This window comes from Athene noctua, chromosome 7 (assembly GCF_965140245.1).
Source record: "Athene noctua chromosome 7, bAthNoc1.hap1.1, whole genome shotgun sequence".
In the NCBI taxonomy this organism is placed as follows: domain Eukaryota; kingdom Metazoa; phylum Chordata; class Aves; order Strigiformes; family Strigidae; genus Athene; species Athene noctua.
The window spans coordinates 41,096,329-41,122,707 of NC_134043.1; the positions used below are offsets into that span (position 1 = coordinate 41,096,329).

Below are 26,379 nucleotides of genomic sequence, written 5' to 3' on the forward strand. Positions count from 1 at the left end.
AACACACAGAGGTAGATTCTGCTTTGTACATGGCCTCTAGGACCAGAGCCTTTCACCAGCTGAGAGCAGCGATCTAGGCAAATAAGCATACATGTTTAAAACCAAACTTATTCCTCTGACTTACTCTGTAGGTTACAGATTGTAATGCAATTATGAACTGGTTTAGATGCAATTATGAACTGGTTTAGGGTTTATTTTGAAACATTAAGATGAGTGAAGCAAACATTTTTATGTAAATTAAGAACCATGAAATACACAGCACTTAAACAGGACTGCAGTTTTTTCTCATTAATTTTTATTATTATTTTCTCATAAGACTAACTCCATAGCATAAACCAATTTAAGAGATTCCCAAACAGGTTTTTGGTTGTCAGTCATGTATCTTTCACGATTAGTTTAATTTCTCCTTAAACTAATAATAACACTCCCATAAAAAATGCTGAATAATTTCAAGCATTTTGTCCTCTTTATATCTCACGAGTTTACTGTAACACATACGATTTCACTCTCCCGCTTGTGCCATTCTTCCAAGAATGTATCCCAAAAAGAAACATTTTGCTCATCATAAAACTCAAAACAAATAAAAGCCAACCATGCTGAACGGGAAAAAAAGTATCTTCTCCAAATAATGAGGCAGTAATGTATCAAACTTAGATGTGTTTAAAGGCATTCCTTTCAACACTGTCACACCGTGTTAGTGTGATATATTAAAATGCATATTAACTTTTTATATTATCCTGTTCTACAGTAATGCTGCAGTTAATCAGTTTTTAAACAATAAAAAGGGTAAAGTGCTGATGCCACTGCTAAGAATGTCAGCAAGACTTGAAAAACAAATTACTTTTCTTCCTCATCTTAAACGCAATTATAACATTGGCATCCCCTGTGGTTTACAGTAATTAAATATTTTAACATTTTAATTAAATATGACAACGATTTCTAGGAGGCTATCTTGAATAACCACACGCATTAAAATAGAGTTGCCCACAAAGACACTGTTGCTAGTGTTATCTAAACAACTTGAGGTTAGGTCTATAGTAACCGTCTTCCAGATTAAAAATTAAAAAAAACTTTAAAATGATTTAATTATTTCTTCAGAGATGCGACAAGTTCACATGGGAATTCTAGCTTCATTTATTGCTTTAAAGGTTAGTTAACTCATTTCTGTACTTCCAGTGATAACACTTCTGGTGATGCTTATGTCAGGAAGAGCCTGCATTTAGTCCATCACTTACTTTAAAGAATTCAATGAATTTGTTTCCCAGTTTTACAGGCAATTTATATACTGTGTTGGTCAGCAGTTTTCATACAATGCTCAACAAGGGACTATTCATCTTAGTTAAAAAAAGTATGTATAGCTATCCAATCATGAAGTAAACCACTTTGAAAATATCTGAGATTACAAAAGATCATTCATTATCTGTACGGAAAGATCTTATATTCATTATTGTATCATGGAAAAACAGGCACTTCCCCAAACTGCTAAGACAGAAGGAGAAAGCTCCCTCGAAATACACTGCATTTCTTACAGCTCTCCCTAAACATTTCCTACTAGCTCTTATCCAAAAAGGATAATGGTTTAGACAGACCATGGCTCAATCTAACTTGGCAAGTATCCTCATACATTTAAAGATGCTAAAGGGTAAACTAGGAAAGACAGAAAAAATCAGACTTGCCTTTTTCCCCAGTTTTATCATTTTAAAAAACAAGCACACCCTGCCCACTCTGTATTCTCTCAGCTTCACACAAAGGCTCTTTCACTGCAGATGGAAGAGCTAGAGCAACTCTAGTTTTCTCACTCCCTTCTGATCATGGGTTCCTTTTTACAGCTACTAGTGTGTCCTCCCCCCCCCCATTTCTTCCCTTATTTTTTGCTATTCCTTTTCTTTAAGATTTGCATTCAGCTAAGACTGCAATTTTGGAGCTGCCCCACAGGCCGCCTCCAAGAGGTCTCCTTCTCCCCTCCCTAGCTGGAAGCGATGTAATTTCCACCTCCTCTCCCTTGCCAGCCACAGGGCTCTGTTCCATCCACTGCATGCACAAGCTGAAGCAATCATGAGACACCCCCACCCTGTAAGCTAATGTAGCTTCTTAAAATACAAAACTAACAGCGCCAGCACTTGGTTTACCGAGCAAAGAACATAGGTTGGTTTAAATCAATGTGAAATTTGAATTATGTGAAATTTGTGCCTTGCATTTTATACATTTGCACTGCTTTTGCAGATGTCACAGGTCAGCCAAAACATCTAGTTCATTCACATCTACATAACTATTTAGAAACTGTTTTCAATTTAATTGTGTAATCTACGTTATTAACTGTAGGGAATGAAAGAGGAAAACTGCTTTCACTAATGGGTCTTCCCAAATTTTAACTCAATATCCAGATTTTGCACCTATACATACATTTCCTGACGTTCTGTATCTTCAGGCATTACATTGACGCCAATGGCACTGTATGTTACAGAAATTAAAGCCACTGAAGAAGCAAAGACCTTGTCTATTGAAGCCTTATATCCTAACTACAGAGTGTTCAGAAGCAGGGTGGGGGTTTTTGGGTTGTAGTCTTCTGAGGCTCCTACAATGTGTGAAAACCAGGTCAAAACCACCATGTAATTTGTAAAAACTTTGATCACTGTAAAATGGCCAGACAGTAGCATAATATAAACAAGTATACAAATCAACAGTTTTGACTTAAAAGACATCAAAGTCCAGTTTCTAGTGGGAGTGTGGACCTCAAACTCAAGGCTACTGGTAACACTAATAACTTCTTTCTTTCTTCAACACCTTTTGAAGACTCCCAAGGAACTGACCTCAGATTGCTTTTCAATTTCTGATATATGCCTCTCTAGTGTTAAATATATTATTTCCACTTTGAATATCTAATTCACAAGCCATATAAGATAACTTGTGTATCTATGTACCAAATAAACATCCTGTAAACTGATGGACTGTCAAAATTATTCCCAGGATCATACAGGTCATAAAGCGATAGCCAGTTTAAGAAACTATGCCCTGTAGGTAGGGATTACTTATTGCCCCTTGGATTAAGAAACAGCTGTAAGCACACAGTCCTTTTCAACACAAAGGAAATCAGGCTGAGGATCAGCTTCTTCCTAAAGTTTTGAAATTACTAACATTCAGCTATCAGCATTTTTAAAGAATTAAGATTTTTAATAATTATATTTTAGATTTTATATAATATATACATTCTTATTTTACTGTTATTTATCATACTAAAGCACCTGGAAACTAAGATAACTAATGCCTTAAGCTGGGTTGATCTTCAGATCAGTAGTTTGAGAATAAGATCATACCAATGGAACTTGCAAACTTAAGGCAATGTATTTGAAAACAAGTACAGTTAAATTTAATGAAAAATCTTAACTAAATGCTACGATAGTCCAGGCTAAAGTAGCATATGGTTCAGAAAATGAGGTGCATCCATGTCATTAGACTTACAGTTCCAGACATTAACAACAACAAAAGCAGCAGGGAAATAAAGGAAGTTTATGTATTAACAGAACTGCAATTAAATATACTTTAAACCTCAATGTCAGAGTTACTGCTCTGTACTTCTTTTTAAAAAAATTGGTAAGTTATGAAAATTCAGATTGATTCAGCATCTCAGGTCCATAAGAAGAAACCCTTTTTCAAAAGACAAGAAATCTACTTGAGGATGATCGCCTTTTACAGGCAGTATAGCAAGCCCGTGAACGAATCATGGTGCCACTGCCAAACCTACCAGCTGCAATGCCCTACAACAAAGGAAACCAATGAATCTAAGAAATTACCGACTTGATCAGAACAGAATTATCAGCTTCAGACCATCCCACTCTATACCAGTTTCCTGGTCTACATTCTCACCGAATGTCAAAATAAGTACTTCTGTTAACTTCAAGACTCGATGCATAAATAGCACAAGAGACACTGACACCCCCACCCCTCCAACTAGGACTGTTTTGAGCAAGTGTGACACCATCCTGTAAAAATGAAAATGTGTCAAATGCATGCATAATTCTTTCAAGAAGGATGTGCCTACAATAACTTTTCTCTTTCCAAGTGAAAAAAAACCCTATCCCATGACCCATTACTTTGTCTGAGATAACTGCATTGAGGGTCAGATATTCTTATAGAAGAGGCTCTAATTTAATTTAGCAAAGTTACAAGCATTGCTGTATACTACTTCAGTTCTCATCACAGTCAACAACAACAACAAAAATGGAACAAAAGCCTGAAAGCCAATCTGTTTTAGGCACATTTTCAAAGAGTAATTACAATGTTGTATTTCTGGTTGAGTTGTCCCCACCCCACCTCCCACCTTGAGGGAGACTGGGCAAGAAGGTAAGACAATTCCTTTTCTGCTCTCAGCTTGTATGATGCTAAGAACCTTTTAAAATTAAGTATTCTGTAGGCAGTATCATCTTTAAGAAAAAGACCAAACCAAACCAACTCTATTCCTCATATATGTTTTCCTAAAGAAGTATCAATTCTCTAGCTAAGTGGTTGTCACGCCTGTCTAGATTTGTAGTACTGTGAGGATCCTCAACTCCTTTTCTTCCAGCTAAAAACCATCAGAAACTGAAATGTACTCCTCCAAGAACAGAGGCAATGAAAATCTCTTAAGGGAAAGTATAATAAGCATATTCCTGACATTTTAGTCAGGCTTGCTGTTTGCATTCCTCACAGTTCAGAAGCCAGAACAACTGGTAATACCATACTCCTCTAACTACAATTTTAATTTATTTAAATTTTCTTCTTTGGTAATGCATGGGATTGATGCAGCTTTAACACAGATGTACTGGGTCTGGCTGAGCTGGAAGTGGTTTTCCCCTATAGCAGCGCTCACGGTGCTGTGGTTTATGCTGGGAGCTGGCAGGGTGTTGGCAGCACCCTGGTGTTGTGGCTGCTGCTGAGCAGTGCTTACACAGCACCAAGGCTCTTTCTGACATTTCCCCCAGTGGGACGGGGTGGGCAAGATCTTGGGAGGGGACACAGCCAGGACAGCTGACCCCAACTGACCAAAGGGATATTCCAGACCATATGACGTCTGCTCAGTAAAAAGCTGGGAGAAAGGAGGAAGGGGGGGGTCACCCTTGTTCCTCAGAGGCAACCACTGCGTGTATTGGAGCCCTGTGTCCTGAGAAGGCCCGACATCGCCTGTCCATGGGAAGTAGAGAATAAATCTGTTTGCTTTTGCTTCCGCACGCGGACCTTTGCTTCGCTTTGCTTATATTAAAACTGCTTTTGTTTCACCCACAGGGGTTAGTTTATTTTCTTTCCCCTCTTTACCCTGTTGAGAAAACAAGGGGAAAGGGGGGGGGGGGGGGGGGGGGGAAAGTGATAGAGCGACTTGGTGGATACCTGGCATTTAGCCAGAGTTAAACCATCACAAGAGATAATAACAGTACTTTTTAAAAAGAGAAATAGCATGCTCTGCCAAGACTGAACATATGCCCAAAGCAGCAACCGTAAGGCTTGCTTAGAACAGCTTCTCACACGCTGTAGTACAGACTACAATAAAGCTTTTCAACTTTTGGTCTGCAGGCTTCAGTTGGGTCTAAATAACACCAAGAAAAGCAAGCCTCCTCCTATTAAATTTACTGCAAAAAGAATTTCAACTATTTAAATTTCTTTTTTCTTAAAAAAAAAGAAATCAGAAACCAATACATGAAAACAATATTCTGAGTATCTGTCATACTTAATTACTACAGCCTAATGCAGAATAGAACTAGGATACTGAAGTGAGTCAAATAAGCAACAACAACAAAAAGAGCAATAAACCCCTTTGTTAAAGCTTAAGAATCCACATGGAAGAGTATGAGAAACAGAGTCCTAAAGCACACGAGATGCATACAAGTGTCTTCATATCTCAGTTACAGTAACAACATTCACAGATCAGAAATAAAGAAGCAGAGGTATGCTAGGTTAGCAAGAGTTCACCTGGAACCTGCTCCTCAAGAGGGGATGGATGTCAGCACAAGAGATACTGAAGAAGTAAAATTTAGAAGGCTTTCATACCTGGAGAAGCATTCAGAAGAGAGTTCAAAAACAAAGCAGGGGAAAAAAAAAAAAAAATCTAAAAAATCAGAAGCAGGAAGACAGTGATACCATTTCATCTGCTGAAGTCATACGAAACAGAATAACAGGAAAAACGAAATTAATTTGAATAGGCTTTTAGTAACAGATTTAGGAAAAATTCTCATAATAGAACTGAGAAAAGTCACAAGACTTTTTAAGTGGTAGAACAAGAGAGGATCTACAAAACATCACGCACAGAGGCATCCTGAAAACCTGTAACATGGAAGACACAGTGTAAAAAAGGATCAGGAAGAAAATTTGTGACAATAAAGTTTGGAAATGGCTTCTGGACATTTATATTAAACAGGCAGCAAAAAAACACAGAGGAGAATACTTTTGCTCATTCAAGGTAGCTACGACATGCCAAAAAAGGTTACAGAAAGAAGGAGCCTGAAGAGTTACAAAAATTCCACAAAGACAGAGAAACAAGAAAGCAGATTGCCTACATCTATCAAAGATTAATAAAATACAGAAGAAATTTATGCATTTCAGTCATTAAAAATTAAATCTTCTTTAGAAGGGCCCACTGACGCAGAAGATGACATTGAACATGCTGGAGTCATCTAAAAAACTACTGAAAAGGACAAGAACCAGATCAAGCGCAATCAGGAGTACAGTCAAACACAAGGTCCAGGTACAAGAAGCTGATGCTTCCAGAATCCTGGAGCAAAAATAAATGAAAGTCAAGGAAAAAGAAAAACTGGAAACAAAACCTGAGTTTGTAAACCTGGAAAAGAAAACTGTGGAAAGAAAGGTGTTTTCTAGAGAAACTTAGGACATTGTAGTAGACAAACTTTTCACCTAAAAAAAGATGCGGGGGGAAAAAAAAGAAAGGACGAGATGGAAATGAGTATTTTGAGGAAGGAGAATATATAGCTGGAGACTAAAAATTAACTGCACGCAAATCAGATGGGAAATGGAAGATAGATGTTTCCGTTTAACAACATCATTCACTTCTGAAAAAACAGGATTTCAGTTCATGGCAAAATGAAAAATGTGTTTATGTCAGAACACAATAATTTTAGGCTAGTAAATTTAAAAAATGACTGCCAACATTCCCCTCAGCACCTGGTACTAAACTGCAAGGCCAAAAAGCAGTATTATGTTGTTCTATTCTGTAGATTATCCATTTGAACCTTAATCCTCTTTCTGCGAGTCAGAGCTGTGTGACAGATCCATTGCTGGTATTAAGCATACAAACACTCATGTTGCACAGCAGTTAACATAACATGATAATCTGATGATTTAACCGCTGATAAAAACTGCTAAATATATTCCTGAACTCAGCCCTACTAAATCATGCCGAAAATCTCTGTAAAGATTTCCAGAACAATTAACCTGTAAGAAAGTTGTTAAGACTGTATTAGTCTCAAAACTGTTGTTCACGTCTGTCTTCAGGTTTTGACTATTCCTATCAGGTTTGAGATTGTGTTTAATTGACATTTCACTACTCAAAGCCTGTGGAAAAGTCTTAAAGACAGAACTAAAAAAACCCTGGTTTTATTAACTAAAGCCTTCCAGAAGGAAAACATGAAGATACTGTAAAATTAAACTTAATTTTAACAATGAGAATTTTAAGTTTTGCCTGATTTTTATGGAATAGAAACTGCATTAAACAATACTTCATTCAAACACCCTTGTACCTGCTTCTCGTGATAAACACAATTCATAGCACAGAGAATGAGCTCTTATTTACAGGGTCTTAACCGTAAGAAACGGCCAACCCATGATATCATCATCTCTCCTACACTCAATCTAAATTGCCATTTTCTTACAAGCATAAACAAACTGAAGATTCACCCAAGAGTTCAGCAAACATTTCAGGAACTTCTCAAGATTGGTTAAAGCTTTGAATCACAAGGTGCGAAGAAGTTATAAAGACACAACATCCTGCAATGCAGTCTGCTGAAGCTCTCAGTAAAACAGACCCAAAAAAAAGCCCCAGAAGTGCTTTATGGCTAAAAAGATAATCCTGTGGTTTGTTTTGATAATAAAAGCAGTGGGAATCCATTCAATAAAGGCTGCAATCAGATATTAAGATAAGATAATAAGATATTAACTTGAAAGAATAAAAGATCATTTTCCTTGTTTAGAAATTGACAGTTAATTCAAGTAGAAGTTTCCTGCTGAACACATTCAGTTTTTTATCCACATAGACAGACTCGAGCCCCATAAATCCTTGAATAATTTTGTCTGTATCAGGTTGCTCTTTCTGCTCTCACACTGATTAGGAAACCTTGAGTTTTTTTCTTTTTACCCCATAAACACTCCTTAGGAGCTGTAAGTCTATCCAATGAGCAAGTCAAAGGTCTCACATCTTTAAGACGAGGTGAAAAGTAATGATGATGATTAAGGGGGGGGGGGAAAATCAGCAAAATGAAGCTGCCTCATGATTAGAAGTCAGTTTTACAGCAGTTTTGAACTTTGAATTGTAGTAATTCCTAGTACTGAACTGTAGGTTTTGTATTATTAAAAAATTGGTATCAACCTATGATTCAGTCTTTTTAGACAGATATACACTTGCACACAGACACACAAAATGCCAAAAATAACACTTACGCATTTATTTTAAAAGCATTTCATTCACAATTACAACTGAATCATAACTACATCACCTCAGATTCCTCTTTTTTAATGGGGTGGTGTGCTAACCAAAATAAATAATTTAAGCACCACAAACTGCGATATTCAAATACATAAACTCTTATTCATCTAAATATAGTAGTTTTCAAAGAACTCTGTAAATTTTTATATTAAAAACTGTGATGCTTAGTGAATTTGACACACTTTCCAGAGCACAGAGTGATAGGAAAGAATCTGTTAGAATGAAATATCAAGGGAACAAAGTAATATTGTCTAGAGACTTGACTAGACAAATAGTGGGATATCATATTTTGTCTCCTCTGATCATTTGTTCTTTATATAGACATGAAAGTCAGTGGAAACATTTCATAGATTATAGTGCTGCTGGTCACAAAGATACTGTACTCTAAATTAGTTAGCACTGTATTTAATTGATTCCCAGCAGTCCTGGTTTTTTTCCTCTTTAGAATTCTTCAGGTTATGCTTCGCTGAGAATTATAATCCTATGCCTGCTTGGTATTGCATTTCATGCACAGAATTAAAGAATTAGATGAGAAAATACACAACAATCATCTGAATTCTCAGGTTATTCCATGTAAATTCCTTATTTAAATAGTACAAGAACTGAAAAAAACAGGCAACCGATTTCTGATTACTAGATTAAACAGAGTTTTCAAAGAACACTTAACTGTAGCCCAGATCTTCACTTACTAGTTACTCTTTTTAAGGTTACTTTTACACAGAACAGTGATAATTAAGACCACAAGAGAATTAACAGCTCTCTCAAGAGCAACCCTCATGACAGCTTACAACTGATTTAAAAGCTGTTTATATAATTAGATTGATATCTACATTCTACCAGGATATAGTATAAGTACTAGCTGAAGGACAGTTTCCTTCACCTGAAAACATACCAACTGTATCGATCTTACACAGCATCTGAAGACAAAACAGATTTTGTCTGACATCTCCAAGATTACAAGTTACAACTGCTTTAATTCAATACACTGCTGTTCAAAGAGGACTGTGAAAAGCAGCAAAACAACACATTCTTTTAGCACTATGCTAAATTTCAAGCCACACTGATAAAGTCCACAGCTGCCTGCAAATATGATCTTCAACTCCAAGTTCTTTCAGAGACACAGCTCTGAGAAAGAATGACTGCCACGTTAACAGTACTTTTATCATAGCATAAATGTTTCAACAGTCCAACCAACAAAGCTTTTCAAACAGGCTCTGAGCAAGCTTTTGAACTGCTTGACAGAAAGAAGCAATTGCCTAAGACAAATCTCTCATGAAATATGTGTCAGCTTATTTGCTCTAAAGGTTTTAAGACTTATTTTGAGGAACAGCAGCTGTATGGAATCACTCATTCATCTGCTTGCTATATAGACTAGGTCCCGGGACAAGAGTAAGGATTCTAGATACTACCATAGGACTATTTCTTAATAATATTAATAACAAAAAAAGAGTAAGAAGCAAAGCTTACAGTCTGACTTTCAGGAAAGTCCATCTTAAGCAATTTGTGAGCACATTCTTCAAAGTCTAAGCTGCAAAAAGAGAAAAAATACTTCTCATTATCTACGAAATACATGCTATGCTAAAAACATTCCAGAATTATATTGATTGTTGGTGATAAAACCGCAACTGTTTTGAAATAAAGTATCTTGTTCACATTCAGAAAGCTGTTTGTTTTGTTGGTGTTTTTGATGTTGTGGGGTTTTTTTAATAAACATTTTGTATTTCAGGAGTTTGTATCTAAAAGTTAATCCAAAGTCATTACATTTGCAGACAATCTGAAAACAAGATGACTCGGGTCATTATTACTATTACATCATCTTACAAAACTTAGCAAAACAAACATGTAGCTCATTTTGCACATCCTGAAAAACACCGAAATGCAAGCACCGTACATAAGCTCCAAACGCAGCACATACCACTCCCTTCTTTTTGCACTCCTGTTCTTGCATGTTGAAAGCCTTTAGCTACCAGTAAATACCTCCCTCCACCCAAGATGCACAAATTCAAGTATGGCAAAAAAGTATTGAACACTAACTCTGAGAAACAGAGGAGCCTTTCGTACCCCTCAGTATGGTCTTAATTGATATGTCGAATGATTAATACCACAACTACATTCTCTCACTCCTTGTGCAGGTTCAGACCTGCAGAATACTGTGGGCCATGCCTACTTTTAATGATAAAATTGAGTGGCATGCAACACATGAAACTCTCCTTTCAACCAGGAGGCACATGAGTTATACACATTTTGATTATTTGCACCAGGTACTGCAAAGGAATTTCATTCTCAAGACGAATACAAATACAGCATACTTCAAGGCTGGTATCTGTATACTTATTTTCCAAACAGTGCAGATGGGAACAGACCTAAAGAGTACCACACTGCAGAACTCCTTACTCTCAGAATTAGAAAAAACTCTACAGTATCTCTACTTTAAGCATGTCACATTTTTTTTCAGAAATTCTTAGAATGCTGTGTAATCTGAAGATCACTGACTTGTGTTCACTGAAAATTTTTATTATGGCAATCCTCATAGAAAAGTCCCAGTGCACTACTCAAACATTTCGAAACAATTAAGATTTATCTTATAATACAATCAGGTCAGGCTCCATGAAGAATGCTTCTCTGCTTTTACTGCACATTAAAAAGGAATTTAGAAAGAAAGAGAATTCCAATTCACTCATTTCAAAGGAACTACACTCACATGTGTACAAAGTATATTCTCATAAGTGTACAAAGTATATTATATTTACCTTGACTGAATAGCAAGATAAATTGTACGACGGAAGGACACCAGGTTAATTTCTGTTTTGTCATGAACAGTAACTTTCTGACCTGAGGAAGGAAAACACGAAGAGCAAAACTCTGAGGCATATATATGTAATCTCTTAGAACAGCCCTATTTACTAAGTCTGTAGCACACTATGTAACGCTTTCTCCAAAAGTACTTAGGAGCGTTTAGCAGGTTTACGTATTTTTGGTTTATTTTTTTCTTCTCTAAAAATAAAATAATCAAAAACCCAGTATTTGTGTCATCTGTAATTTAAGTTTTAAGAAAATAACTGTCTTTTTAAAGACCTTTCATGTAACTTAGCCACTGCAACCTCTGGGTTTAACATTTCTTGTCTATGTTGTAGCAACATATTTTCTGCATAATTTATCTATACGACACTTTACGTAGCCTTCCTGATTTTAACAGGACATTCTTTGTTTCTGTTATGTTTAGGATCTATATAACAGCAATCTGCAAAGTTCTGTTTTGCCCTGGAGCATGTGTGGAAAAACCCATTCCAAACCAAAACCATTATGGGAACACCACCTTCATTCATAAGGTGCTCGCTATTCCTTCATGCTTTTAAAGTTTTGTAATAGCATAAATGATGAAGTGTTATGCAAATTCCCACACTCCTCATCAGCCTGGAAGCTCTGCTCTTCTGTGAAATACTCCAGCAAACTGGTGAGGAAATCCATTCCTGGTATTCTACAAGAACAGGACCCGACTGGCTTTTCAATTACTCACACAGTCTGGACAAACATTTCAGTTACACTTATCCATCAGGTTTTTTTCCTGGGAATCAAATGCATTCTGTCAAAATGTGCAAATGCGGACTGCTTCCACTAAAGATTGAGAAAGGGGGCCAAAACTGAACTAAGAGACACAGAGGATGTACATACAGTTGTAAGAAAACCCATTCTGATTTTGAAAGTGACTTAAGAATATGACAGAGCACTAGAAAGTGTCCAGAAAGGTTGTCTTTACTTGTTTTCACTTTCATGATTTTTTTGTCTTATGATTGCAGCACTTTTCTCGCATGAAATTAATATGGTCAAGAACAATCAGGCAAAGTTGCTTTTCATGTTCTGCCTGTGCCAAATGCTTCCTTTTAGGCCATTATTTTTATACTATTTGCTAGTAAATGCTTAGATGTGAGAATAACTTAAGGTTAAAACATCCCGTAACATTTGAATAGTCTTAGTTTCACACAAGTTAAGCTTTTCTTTCCTGTCATCTACAACCAATCACTAGTAAGGTGCCAGTCATACACTTACCACCTTCATCCTCCTCTTCATCATCGTCATCATCTTCATCGTCCTCACTACTTCCAGCCTCTTGATCTGCTTCAGATTCACTGTCACCTTCATCAAGAATTTCTGGAAGAGCAGTATCTCACATTAAAGAGCTATAGATCACAATAGCTTCATTACAAAAAAAACTTGATCTGACACCTAAGAGTGAAAGGGTGTCTCAATGGAGAATGTGAAAAAGCCAAAAAAATAGGTAAATCATAACTGAAGGAAAATGTAGCTGGAAGAAACTGTACCAAAGAAAATAGCAGGAATACATTGGAAAGGCCTACGATGAACTTAAAAGACAGTTATCTGGGACATAAACATCACCCACCGTTAAATAACAAAGGTTGGTAACAATAGCTGGATAAGTAAAGGCCCTATAAATGTGTAAATATAAAAATATTATAAAATGTGTATACACACATCCCCCTACCTTTCTTCAGCATTTTGTATTTCTCTTCATTTTCCATGAAGTTTGGATCCATCTTGAAAACATCTTTAGAATAAAAGAGAATCTTTATTTAAAATACAAAATTAAGAAAACCATGAATATTTAATCTAAGTTGTTTTCACAGGGAATGTCATGATAGAGTTATCTTCCATTTCTAACTTACTAAGAACATCCTCTGGGTTGTAGTCATCTTCTAATGGCAACATATGAGTAAACTGATCCTCCTCTTCCACAAGGTCTAATCCTTCTGGAATGATTGGATGATCCTTGAAGCCATCCTTCCTTACAGCAAACATGACTTCTATCATATACTGAACACGCATATCTATTTTAGATTCATGCAGAATATGTCGAAGACGGTCAAAGATTGCTTTGGAAAAAAAGACAGTAATTTAAATATAAAAAGGATTTATTAATACGCACGCCAAAAAGACATTATGGCTAATGATACTTACCATTAATAGCTCTAGGAGAAACTTCTGTTAATTTCAGGCCACTCTCTTTAATAAATCCAATTGCTACTTCAATACTGTCATCAGTAGGCCTTTCAAGAAGCAAAGTGAGCATTTCCAGACATAAAACCTCATGAGCCTATGGAAAGAATATCAGTAAAGAATTAGAATGTACAATGCTACACTCTTATTACAGTGATTTACTTGATGGAGGAGCAATCCAGCCTTTGAGAATGTCACAACACACTTGTTCAATCACACACACAAGGTAACAACAGTAGGACAAAGCTAATTAAGAGGAAGTCAAAATTTCAAATAAAACTGTACCACTTGTATTTACACCAACTTGGTAGTGAATGTGACTATGCTATTGAAGTGAAAAAGCAAGCAATGAAAAGCATTTTGCCATTAAGAAAAAAAATAGAATGCATTTCCAAGAAGCAAATAAAACAGCACTTACATTACAGAAACTAGTTGTAAGTGCATTGTGTCTATAATTAAATTTGGTCTTCCAGGATCAGGGATATAAAAGCAAATGGCATACCTCAGATTAGTTTCCTCTTTACCAAAATGCTGTACATTCCCAATGCATTCCCGAAACACTGCTTCTTACCATTACTTTAGTTGGAGTATCCTGATTTCTAACACAAAAAAGTGACATAGAGCTGGATACAAATTTGATTTAGATGCAACTGACACTAGTTCTGCCTACATAAATGTTTAAGACAGATGACAGTGCTGTATCTGTTTAAGATCTGTGGGGCAGAGCCTCAGATGACACTTGCCTTGCCTCAATATTTATCTGAATACTAGTCCAATCACATTTACAAAATCTGGGGAAGCTCAAGTGGAATAGTAAGTGATTATTGCACAGGCAGTTACCAGCGTCTTTTCTTAAAAAGGTCCTAACAACTTAAAGAGGGCATTAAAAGGAAACCTGAACTTAGATTTTCAGTAACCTTTAGAACAGGGAGAGCATCTTCACTTAGGCTACTGCTGTCTTGAAACTAAAGAAATAGCCATATAGAATTTGGATTGAGTAGAAACATGAAGTAACATACCACATTCTGATTCATCAAATGTGCGACAAATTTTGAAGATGTTAGACAGAGTTGCTGCAAAAGAAATAAAGCACAAAATTTTAACACATCGTATATGGAAGAAAAAAAAATTTAACTCAGACACACTACAGATTTTTGCATCTCAATGAAATTAAGTCATGAAGCTATTTTGGGATACTGATAGATGTTCACAACTAGGACTGTACACATTAAAAAACCCCTCTATCACACTACCAACTCAGACTAGGTTGTCAAGCTTTAGTGATACTCTAATACTACTATACTATGTACTAATGATGGGTCCCTTCCCACAGGTCTTAGCTGTGTTTCTTTGAAGTATGTAATTTGAACACACTTGATACAAGGTTAACAGAGCCGAACTACAAATTTCAGCATGTTGCCTCTTCACATTTTGCATACCTTATCGTTTCTGCGATATCCTTTCCGAAAATTAAGTATCAACCTCTTGAGAATCAATTCACCAATATTTGGAAACTTTGAATTGATAATTGCCACAAGAGCTGCATAAACGTGGGTGAAAATTGGAGAGGCGCTCTGAGCTTGCAAAATGGATCTAGACAGCAATCCCCTGTAAAAATACGTAAGTTTAAGTTTTTTCTGGTAATAAAGCATTTAATGTTTTTATTTATTACGTATCACATAAAATAGGATTGTACAGCTGAAACAGTTAGAAGATACCAGGCGGTCATTTTCAAACCACTGTTTATCATGCCACAAATAGTTTTGCAAAACGTATTGCTCAAATGTGTCTGAGGCAAGAACTTCTTAAACTGATGCCTATCTTTCATTAAATACTGTTCCTATTATAACTACATTTGAAAAAGCTAAACATGTAAAAAGTCTTCATCCTGTACCCTGCAATATCCCTTCTTTAACCCCAACACAGGCTATTCTTGGCTTTGAATTTTTTTTCTTTCCCCCTGTTGAAAAAACAAAATCCTGTTTGTGACAGATCTGCTTTGCAACTATTTACCAAAAACACAGAATTGTGTTCCAGTATAATGATAACTTAAATAAGCAAAACAAACTTGTAAGAAATAAAAAATATGTTTCCCTGAAGAGGTCCCTAACAATAAAGATCTACCTAGGAGTAATAAAATTGAATGTTGAGTAAAATCAGAATGGACAAAGTAATGCTGTTCTCAAATGGAACTGCGTATTTTCAACATAATAATTATATATTTTGGAACTGACAACTGATTGCAAAAGACTACTGCTTAGAGCCTAAACGAATGTAAACACACGGCTCATGAAACAGTTCTATTATACTAATGATCTCTCATACATTCATATCAAGACTAAAGTCTGAAAAGAATCCGACTTTTTTCTCCCTCTGTTTTGCTTCTTCTAATGATTTAGCACATAGAATTTGACTTTTGCTGTATTACTCCATCATAAATGGGTGAGGGGGAAAAAAAAGCCCTCCAAATGTGAATCTTCAGAGTGCACACTATCTCTGGTCTACTGAAATCTTCCAAAAAAACCCTCCTAATGGTACTAAATACAAACTACCTAAGGACCTTATTCTCTCTTGCTTTGGAGTTGACAAATGGAATAGAATTCATTTCACACTAGTGCACAGAAACAGAGGATCTAATTTTGAAACTATTACTTACTCTCACTTACAAACTGAAACCGGTCTGGTTCAGCTCCTATTTACTCTCCACTTACAAAACTCAGAAAAGGACTTTACAGCTAAGTAAAACTTCATGTCATTACTTGTATATGCACCTCTGTGCAAATCTGAAAGTCAAAATTAACTGTAAAAAGGGAAATTTATAAGCTTATAGGCCACACAAGAACTTCCAGACAAGTGTATTCTAAAAACATTCAATAAGCTCATTTTTAAACTAAAATATTACTGCTTGTATGAAAATTAAGTTTTGGGGACGTGAAACGCAGGGAAGGAAAAAGCAGTTCTACAACAGACTGCTTGAGACTTCATTATTACTTTTAACAGGAATCACATTCAGGAACTACTTGCTCCCTCTCTACATTTTAGTTAATTCTCTTCTGTTATTTTTTACTATTTGCAGGATTCTGATCTTCTCATCTGACATTCAAGTAAGTAACGCATTCCTTAGCTATAACCTCCTCAAATAATAGTGATTAAGTTGTGACGGAGAAAGTATTGCTATCTGTATGAAATGTAACAGAGCTATTTCTGGATATTTTGTTCAGGTGGTTTCTTTGTTGGTGGTGGTTTGGGTTTGTTTGTTTGTTTTAAAAGGCAGCCAATCTAAGAAGCCCATACTCCTTTACACTAGCATATCTAACCTCTATTGACATCGAAGTTAAAGCAAGGAAAGGCATCACACAGTACCTGCACAGTCACCATGACTTAGTACTGAGCTCAAATAGCATAATAATCTTTTCTCTACACTGCAACAATAAACAATCCAACCAGATAACTGTAGTAAAACTTGTCTTGCTAAATACTGGCTACAGATATTATATGTCCCACAGAAAAAAATCCAGGAATACAAAAGGAAATAGACACACCTGTAAATTGCAAGTCATTCAAGTAAAATGTGTAGGCAAAACCTTTAAGAAAAGGAAACATATACCATCTGTTGCACTCTTAGTCCCCCAAGCATACAATCTCTTTCCATCCAGCCCCTTCCCCAAGTAGGGGACTACTTTGCATAGGACAAAGTAGCCTAAGGTTAATTGTAAAAACTGACTAGCATCCATACACCACATATAGCACAGTGACGTACACATGAACAGTATACATACTAGAAGAAAAGCAAAAGAATTGTTTTGAAATACTAGCTCACCTTCCCCGAACAATATTTTCCTGAAGAAGCTCATGAATGATATTTTCTATATTAGAAACATTCACTTTATTGACAAGACCATTGATTGACTTCTTCAAGGCTTCCCAGCTCATCCTCTGATACGCCAAGCTATTACAAAGACATCACAAATTAATGATGCGTAAATTTGAGGTAGCACTGAGTGATTTTTTTTATATATATGAAAACGTGAATTTAAGTTGTAATCAGTAAAATAGGAAAGAAAATATTCACTGCATAGATGTGAAGACTAATTCACAATTATACATTTAACTGTTTGGAAATCACTGAACGAACATGATAAACCAAAATATAATTCTCCGCAGATAGGTATAACCCAGTATGTTCAGTTTTCTAAGACAGTAAAAAAAAAAAAAAAATCATCCTGGGTTATGTTCTGCATCCCACTTTCCCATTTACACTTTACAGCAGAAGCAGGTGCAGTTATAATCTGATTCTTTTATGCTTCTTCTGATAAAAATATACCTTCAAAAGAATGATCACAGCCCTCAAGAGGTATCTCAATTTCACCACGCTCACTGAAATCCTTTACTGTTTTGCTTTTCAGTAAAAATTCTAATATGTTACTTTCAACTCACCTATTTTTATCAGTGATTTGCTCTTGCATCATCCTGAGCTTGGCAGGTGGAATATACGCACCACCTGTGCGAGTAAGGATTGGATCCACTTCTTCTTTCTTCTTCTTTGAAGTGGTCTCATCATGAGCAAGTGAGCTCTGCACTGTTGACCTCTCCGGACTCCTACGATCAGGTGATGAATATCTTCTCTGCCTCCTTCGATCAGATTCTCTCTCCTCCCATTTCTCATGGTGTCTGTCTCTTCCTCTTTCCATTCTTCTAAAACAAATCACCAAACACCCAAGGGTTCATGAAAAGTCTTCACCATTTTATTCTTTAAAATGAGTATTTTATTACTGATTAAGAAAGGGCTTAATACCTTCCTTCTGAAGTTCTGTCATCATAGTATTCCCTTCTTGAATATTCCTGATCGTATCTGCTGTCATCAGAGTATCTTCTCCTTCTGGGAGATGGAGACCTGTCATGCTCAATACCCCTATTCACAACCCAAGACACAAAATTCTTAGTAATTAGAAAAGCAATGCTATTAACATCTGCTTGCAATACGATGCTACGATAAAAAACTGTTCCACTTCTGCAACCTGAGTTTCAATATACACATCATTCAAATAGTGGCTGCTCCTTTTATAGTAATTTGTTGTCATAAAAAAAAAATAAAATCAAAAATCAAACCAGCACTGTAAGAGGAAGCTCCTCCTAGAACTTAAACTTAAATGCTGAATGGTAAGAACATCCAATACCAAAGGTAAATTCAGCACCATGCATTCCTTGAAACACATGCAGCAATTTGTTTCATCTGCTTTTGCCTGTGTAGCATGAAGCAGAATAGACATTATTAGAAAAAAATGATACTGTCTTTAGTACAAGAGGTTTCATTTCAATTAGAATGTGACATTGAAAGTAAACTGGTAGCAGTTCATCTCATGCCTCGATAGACTGCACTTCAAATGATATTTCTCTACCTCCTGCTGGCATCAGTATTCTTGCTCTAAGGAGACAACTGTGGTATCAGCAGTATGCGAGTCCAAGCATAAAGCTGGCATCTAATTTTCATTTTCAAGTCCCATCAAATTCAGTAATTTAACTGAATGCTAAGGATTTTTTTAAGAATTCATTTTAATAGCAAATCTACTTATTTACTGCTTTATTGACATGCAAGTATTTTATTAAACTTACACTTATTTTTTACTGCTCAGTTACGGCAATATATAAAAACAAACAGAACCTGATTGGTCTTTGGTTTTTTGTTGTTTTTTTTTTTAACTCAACTCACTATGTTTGGTATATATATAGAATTGTAGGGTATAAAAATCAGTCTACCTGTCCTCTGGAGACAAACTTTTTTGGTGTGAACTGTAGTTTTCCTTCCTCTCGTAACTGGAATCATGCTTTAATAAAACAGAAAGAAAAAAAATCAAGCCCCAACAATATATATTAATTACTGTGAGCACACATATTCTGAGATCAGAGTGTATCATGTCTTCAGTTCCCTATTCCTTTACAAGAAGGGCCATCAAATAAAGCTAATGGCAGTCAGTTATGACAAGGAGAGCTGGTTCTAAACAACAACAGTTAAGCAGCTGGACTCCCTGCTACAGGATGCTGCAGATGCCAAAGGATTACGTGGGTTCAAGAGACTGAACGGTGAAGAAAAAACTCACATGCGTTACCAAAAAAATGTTTCTGTCTCAGGAAGCTGCAAATAGGCAGAGACTGGAAGAGTATGTGAGCAAGTACTTCTGTGGTTGCACCGTTCCCAAACTTTTCAAGGCAACTGCTGTCTGTTACTGCTGGACGCTACAGTACATGGACCTTTGGTCTACCCTTTCTGCTTCCTTCTTCCATGCACCATTTTACACTTTGTAATATCACATGCAATACAATTAACAGAAGTCTACCACTTCTTCTTTGAAGAGTGCCTTTCCTCTCTCCTAAAAATCCCCTTTATTGTATAATTTTTCCCTACCTTCCTCCTTTTTACTAACCATTTTCTCATGAGTCATCCCCAGCTTCATACATTATATAAACATCTAAGTTACACTGTTCCACTTGACAGATCCTGGAAGTAAATTCTAGATTTTTTGAAGTGTAAGTTTGCAGGATTGTTTAAGTAATAACACATTTAAATAGTTGCAGCAAATTCTGTAAGCTGAACCATAACATATAAAAGTACGGAATCATACACAAAAATCAGAGTATGAGAGCACCTACAACACACATAGGAAGAAATTCACTTCATCAAGATGCTTCAAAACTAGTCTGGTACAGCTAAAAGCAGCTTTTATAACCTCTAGGTTTTTTTGTAAGGCTCTACTCTTCCCTTAAAATACTATGATTTTTCAGAACCACAATCTCACGTTATTATCCACTGTGAAATAGGTAACACTTTACCTTGACGCAGAAACTCAACACAAGGACTTGATTACGCACCTTGACCAAACTTTTTGCAGAAATACTCCGTTTGTTGAAGTGGCATTCTATCCATTAGCATGCTAGCACACTAGTTTTTGCCCCACAAAAGAACCAGTTATAACTGTTGGTTAGTAGAATACAATGACACCTCCTTCATAAGCAGACTGTGATGGACAATTACACCCAACTATCTCCAAAAATTAGGAGGAAAACTCTCTTTACTAAATTGCAAGTGTGGTGTTTACAATGAGTTGTGTAAATAAACCTAACATCAAATAAGGCTTCCTAAATAAAGAATAGCAACACAAAGTTTATGAGCATCTTCCTATCAACGGACCAATGAGGCTGACTTGCTATCACTCGAATTGGGGTATGTGTAAATATGTATTTATATTTTTGAGGCCACTGTAACATATTCTAGAATATCACCTTCCCTAGGGTACATTTCTAACACTGTGTTAAAGTTATTCTCGCAATTATCTTGCTGGAATCAAGACAACAGTACAAAACAAAGGCACTGCATCATTTCCTCAGAGTATGCATCCCTACAAAAGTAATGTTCATCTGACAACTTCATTCCAGAGTAACATTGTGTTTGATGGCAAAGCTAGTACAAGACATTCACATATTTTCACAAAAGTTTTATTCTCCTTTCAATACTTGTTTGTGGGACTACTGCATATGTCAGATCACTGAAATAATTCAAGGTTAAAAAGAGTTCTTATGTTGTTTTTTTCCCAAAATAATATAATGCAAGACTGTAACCTCAGCTTCCAAGAAAGCGATAATAAAAATCTCTGAAAAACACAGAACAGTTACTGTATTTAAATAATATTTAGCAGATGGGATGAAATTAATCTTTTCAGAATGATCCATTCTCATGAGTTCTACATCATCTGCCTTTGCCCAAGCAGACCCAAAAAGACAAGTGTTCACAGAGATAAAAGAACGTTATGGTGTCTCCGTATTTGGCAGTTATCATGTCTCCTTGCAGAAACAGCCATGTTTGCTGGAGAACTTGTTACCCTCAGCTCTTTGTGACCAGGCTATCTGCCACAAGTTAAAGCCTTCTTCCTTGTCCATTTTGATCAAAATGATTATCTGAAAGTGACTAAACAGTGTGCTTTTGCTAACTGGCTTATTCTGACACATGAGGGAGCACTACCATAACCAGACTAGGAAGATACAAGAAGATATCAAACTATCGCTCAAGCACCCCTATTAGAAACCACTTCAGTCGGAAAAGTTGGAACCAATAGAGTGAAGCCCATGAGGGGTCGAGCTCTAGAAACATAGGCAGAAAAACACCAGAGAGTTCAGTGTACCGGAATAGTACTGCTCCACTAACCTGTCCCAAGTTCAGTGTACTCTACAAACGTCACATTTCTAAACCATCATCTTAGCAAAGTAATTTTAAAGCAATTTTTTTCTTCTTGCATTCCTAAAAATCACTCCCCCATCCATTCATAGTCATACCACACAGATTTTAAACGGGAAAGCTTTAACTTTCACGGTAAGAAATCGTTGCCACATTAACGGCTACTTCCTGTCTTTTGGTCTTTTCATTTTAACATCACTGTTAGGTTTTAAAGCCTCTTTTCTCCGTTCCTCTACCTGGTTCTCTGTTGAGCCATCATTCAGCCACTTTTCACCAACTACTTTATCATTACATGCCAATAATGTTCAGAACTTTCACTGCTAGGACAGCAGGTACTAGAAACTGCTGCAATCCACTGACTTCACAGGGGTGTTTATCCTGTAAACAGCTGCTGGCAACTGTGGGTATTGTTTGCTTTAAATTCAGGAAGTTTTATTTAATGTAACATCAACTATAAACTTAACTGCCAGTAGTAAGGGAATTATCAATCAAACCCTACGATTTAGGTTTCAGAACACTTACGTTTACTTGCGTCACCCTGCTCTTCATCTTGACTTCCTACGTTTTACCAAGTTCTCAATATGCAGCAACGAAACAGTCCAAGGCAGAGTTCAGCATATGAAAGACATTTAATCTGTAACACAGAGAAGACAATCAAAAACTTTCTGCTGCACACAGTGCAGGAACCTGCGCTTTTAGTTTGTTCTTTAAAGCTATGCTTGCATCGCTCCTCACAACAAAACAGACACCCCCCCGCCCCAAACTAGTCAGATCTCTCCAGGTTACACAGTACCTGTGGTAGGAGATAAAGGCTGTAAAACAGCAGCCGGGAGTTCACCGGCTCCCCCGCCGCGGCCGCTCGGCACAGCCACCCGCGAGACCCGGCGGCCAGGCCGCGGCAGGGGATGGCGAGGCCCTGCCGCCGAGGCCCTGCCCACGGGCCCGGGCCCAGCCCCGACCGCGGCCGGCCACCGAGCCCCTCCGTGGGGCTGCGTTACCGCCCAGCCCGCGTCCCCCCGCCCGCTGCTAAGCGGCGGCCTAGGAGGGCGCGTCACGGCCACCCGACCCGGGGGCGGACCCCGGGGGCGAGCGGGCGGCGCTTGCGGGCTCCCCCCACCGCCGGGGGCGAGGGGAGAAGCGCGGAGGGGTGCCCCGCCGCCCTGCCCGCGGCAGCGCCACCACCCGCGAACGGCCCGCGGCCCCCCGGCTGCGCACCCACCGCCCGGCGCCGCTCACCGCCCGCTTCCGGCGGAACACTGCGCACCACGGCCGCGAGGCGCCGAGGCCCCGCCCAGCAGCGGCGCTCGGCGCGCGCACGCGGCTCTGGGGGCGGTGCCGGGGGAGCGCGAGGGTGCGGCCGCGCGCTGGGGAGCGCAGTCCGGCCGCGCCGCGCCCCGCCGCCATCTTGGCGGGACAGCCGCGGCCTCGCCCGGGGGCGGCGCGGCCGTGCGGCGGCCGCATGCGCCGGCGCCGCCTGTATTATTGGCCGTCAGTCTGTTGTCTGCAGCAAAAGTGCTTGTAGCTGTTGTTGTCGGGGAAAAAAAAACCCATCCAAACCACCGAACAAAACAGCCGATAGCATGGCTCCTGAGTAGCTCTATAGCAGGTGTAGTGTGCACGTCTAGTGCTGACTTCTTGGGTGCAGGTGTCACTGATTTGCCACGAATTAGAATTAATTTTGTTTGATTCTAGTATGAATACAGAATTATAAGAGATATTTCAGTAGGGTTCTATGTTTACATTTATCTTGCATTTTGCACATCTAACCAGCAACCAATGCTACTATAAACTCCTCTGTATAGCCCTGTACCAAGGCCGAAGTATTGCTCAGTAATCATTTACTAGGTACACCTAGATACTGCTTAAGGAATTAGATTTAGAATTGAAAATAATTCTGTTTGAAGTTGTTGGAGATGTCTAGACACATAAGTAATTTATTACCTAGAATGCATTGGATAATGTCTCAGATGTACCACAACTTGAGATTAATGAGAACTGGGGAGAATGAACTGTCACAGTTTACAGATCTCTGCCACGGAACAGTGAAACTAGGTAAGAGGTAATTCCGGCACGGGGAGATCACGATCACCAACTCATGGGTCACCAACCCAAATTACACCCCAGACTCATTTCTAGAGGTTTCTAAGCTTTAGTGCGCAGAATTGGAAAAAGGAAGGATGATAATTTCCAGGAATTCTTGTGTTTATGTATGAATACCTAATGAATATGTGTGATTGAATAATACATAAACTGTATGATTCTTGTGCTTGGTGTGCGTTGCTGGTGAGAGCACTCACCCGCGCACCTGGCCGTCAATAAAGAAGTGTCTGCTTATCTGCATCAAGTTGGTGGCGATAAGTTTTTATCCTGGTTCTTCAGTGACACAGGCATCTCAGAAAAAACAACCCCATCACTTACCAAACGTGCCAGGTTCATGGCAGAAATACAGGTAACAGCAAACAAGCAGTCAACGTGCTTCCCTTAAGGATGAGAAGCTGTCCCAAGTCTTCCAGCATGTCCAGAGTCTTCCAGCATCTCTAAAATTTAGTGAATTTACTGGGTGAATTCTGGACACCTGCCCCTTGAATAACACCTGTAGCATGCACTTTTGGCACTTGCACACGAGCTGTTGGTTAAACAGTACTTGAAATAGATCCAGGACCTACATAATACGTTATACCAAGTTGAGTGTTACAATACTGTTAGGATACCTTTTTATTAGTGGAGGTTGTTTTGGCCTCTGAGCACCACTGCTTCACACTCACAGAGGACCTGTGGCTTATTACAGGCACTAATTTGGATTGTGGAAAGTAATTAAATGCGTATAAGGGGGGGGGGGGGGAGGAAAATGCTATATAAGTTCTTAAAATGCTCACGGTTCATTTTCAGCTCTTGTGTGATAACGAAAATACACTCTTAGAGGACACAGCAGATCAGGGTCAGAAAGGCATTAATTCAGCCAAGAGCCAGATGGTTCCTGCAAGGATATCTATGGCAGAGCCGTGCAGCAGCACTGCTGTGCTGTGCCTGCCAGCACCTGCCTGCCAGTCCCTGCATGTGCATATGTAGTGGGACATGGTATTTGTTGAGGGGAGAAAGTGGCAACAAGGTGGGAACAGTGCTGGAAAAATGCTGCTCACAATTTCCCCTTTCAAACAGAAGGGAGAGATGCATCAACATCTGAAATGCTGGGGTTTCAGGGGCCAAGCCCCAAATTAAGGTTGACATATGGGTGATTCCCACAGCCCTTCCCAAAGGGGGGTGAGTTTGCCTTCAGGCTTCCCTCCAGGGTGGTGCCGGCCCGGCAGACAGAGCCATTGGGTAAAGGAGCCCCGGGTGTCCCGCACTGAGTGACCAAAGGTCAGGTGTCCCACTGAGGGATAAAAGCTGGGACCCCTTGCAGGAGGGGCAGTGTCTGTGTGTGGGGTGGATGCCCTGTGCAGAGTTCCCTGTTGGGGAAGGACCTCCCGCCTCCCTGGGACTGGGCTCCAGTCAGGTCTGGCTGTTGTAAACGCGGGCTGTGTAGAGATTCAGTGTGTGGCTTCCTTGGTCTGATGTGTTTGGTTTGTTGACTCGGTTGTCTCCCGTCCCTTCTATGGGAAACTGCATTTCACCATTTATCCCACCCGTTGTTGGTCGTGTGGTGTCGTTGGTGGTGGTGTCATTGGGATTGATGTCAATCATGTATAATCTGACTGACTTGTTTGTGCCCCCAGCGCTCACCCATGTACTGACCCTTTTGTACCAAATACAATCTGGTTATTGGTTCATCTTTATGCTGGCTGTGTCCTTTATGCTAGGCCTAATAATTGGCAAAACAACAGCAGGGTAATTCTGATGAGCAGTAGTGTATGTTGGCCTTATGCTGACTCACAGACAAAAATCCAGTGTTATCTGCTAATGTGTTCCCTGCGTTCCTTCCACAGCTGAAATTTGATCAGCTATCATATTCATAGACCAATCCACAAGATTGTTTCCTGGGAGCGGCAGGTATTAGCTACATCACCCCTGCAAGAACGAGGGAATGAAAGCATGGCATTCTCCCTGCTTTATCCCTGTTCCCCCTTCCTTTCTTGTAAGAACTGCACCCCTGATTGTGCACTTCAGTCGTGGCAGTGGGAAAGTGTCTTTCTTACAACTAGGTAGCTGTCAAGAAGGAGGTGTCTTCTTCTGTACTGTACAGTCCTTGCCCTGTCTCAAGCCCCCAGGGCAGCCCAGCATGGCCAAATCTGGAGCCCAGAAGCTGGGGGACTCCTGGTTGTGCCTAGGGTCGTGTTGCCTTTCTCTGCCCCATGTTTTGCAGCCCTGATGCATCGCCTTGGTCGTCTAGGTCAGTGAGCCAATCTGAATAAGTTTTAGTGACTGTGGTCCTAGAAACTGCAAACCTCAAGTCCTCCCTATGTGTTTTGTAAAGCAAGAAGGGACCAGAGAGCTGAATCACTCACTTCAGGTGCAG

At 38.7% G+C, this 26,379-nt stretch overlaps 1 protein-coding gene across 4 annotated transcripts in view; it reads right to left on the reverse strand.

The window, feature by feature from the left end:
• The window catches only part of CWC22 (CWC22 spliceosome associated protein homolog), a 36,965-nt gene extending 13,690 nt beyond the window's left edge, over nt 1-23,275 (reverse strand). Inside the window, exons 1-14 of one of the 4 annotated variants that reach the window (XM_074910978.1) lie at nt 23,160-23,275; nt 22,446-22,557; nt 19,454-19,521; nt 18,492-18,608; nt 18,134-18,391; nt 17,517-17,645; nt 15,136-15,304; nt 14,716-14,769; nt 13,658-13,793; nt 13,366-13,572; nt 13,185-13,247; nt 12,731-12,832; nt 11,434-11,515; nt 10,151-10,211 (exon numbers count right to left, since the gene is read on the reverse strand). In XM_074910978.1, coding sequence (XP_074767079.1) covers nt 10,151-10,211; nt 11,434-11,515; nt 12,731-12,832; nt 13,185-13,247; nt 13,366-13,572; nt 13,658-13,793; nt 14,716-14,769; nt 15,136-15,304; nt 17,517-17,645; nt 18,134-18,391; nt 18,492-18,608; nt 19,454-19,521; nt 22,446-22,472 — 1,473 coding nt within the window. In that variant the 5' untranslated portion in view covers nt 22,473-22,557; nt 23,160-23,275. The other 3 variants (XM_074910980.1, XM_074910979.1, XM_074910977.1) reach the window with 3 other exon arrangements.
• Nucleotides 23,276-26,379: the final 3,104 nt, after the last annotated feature.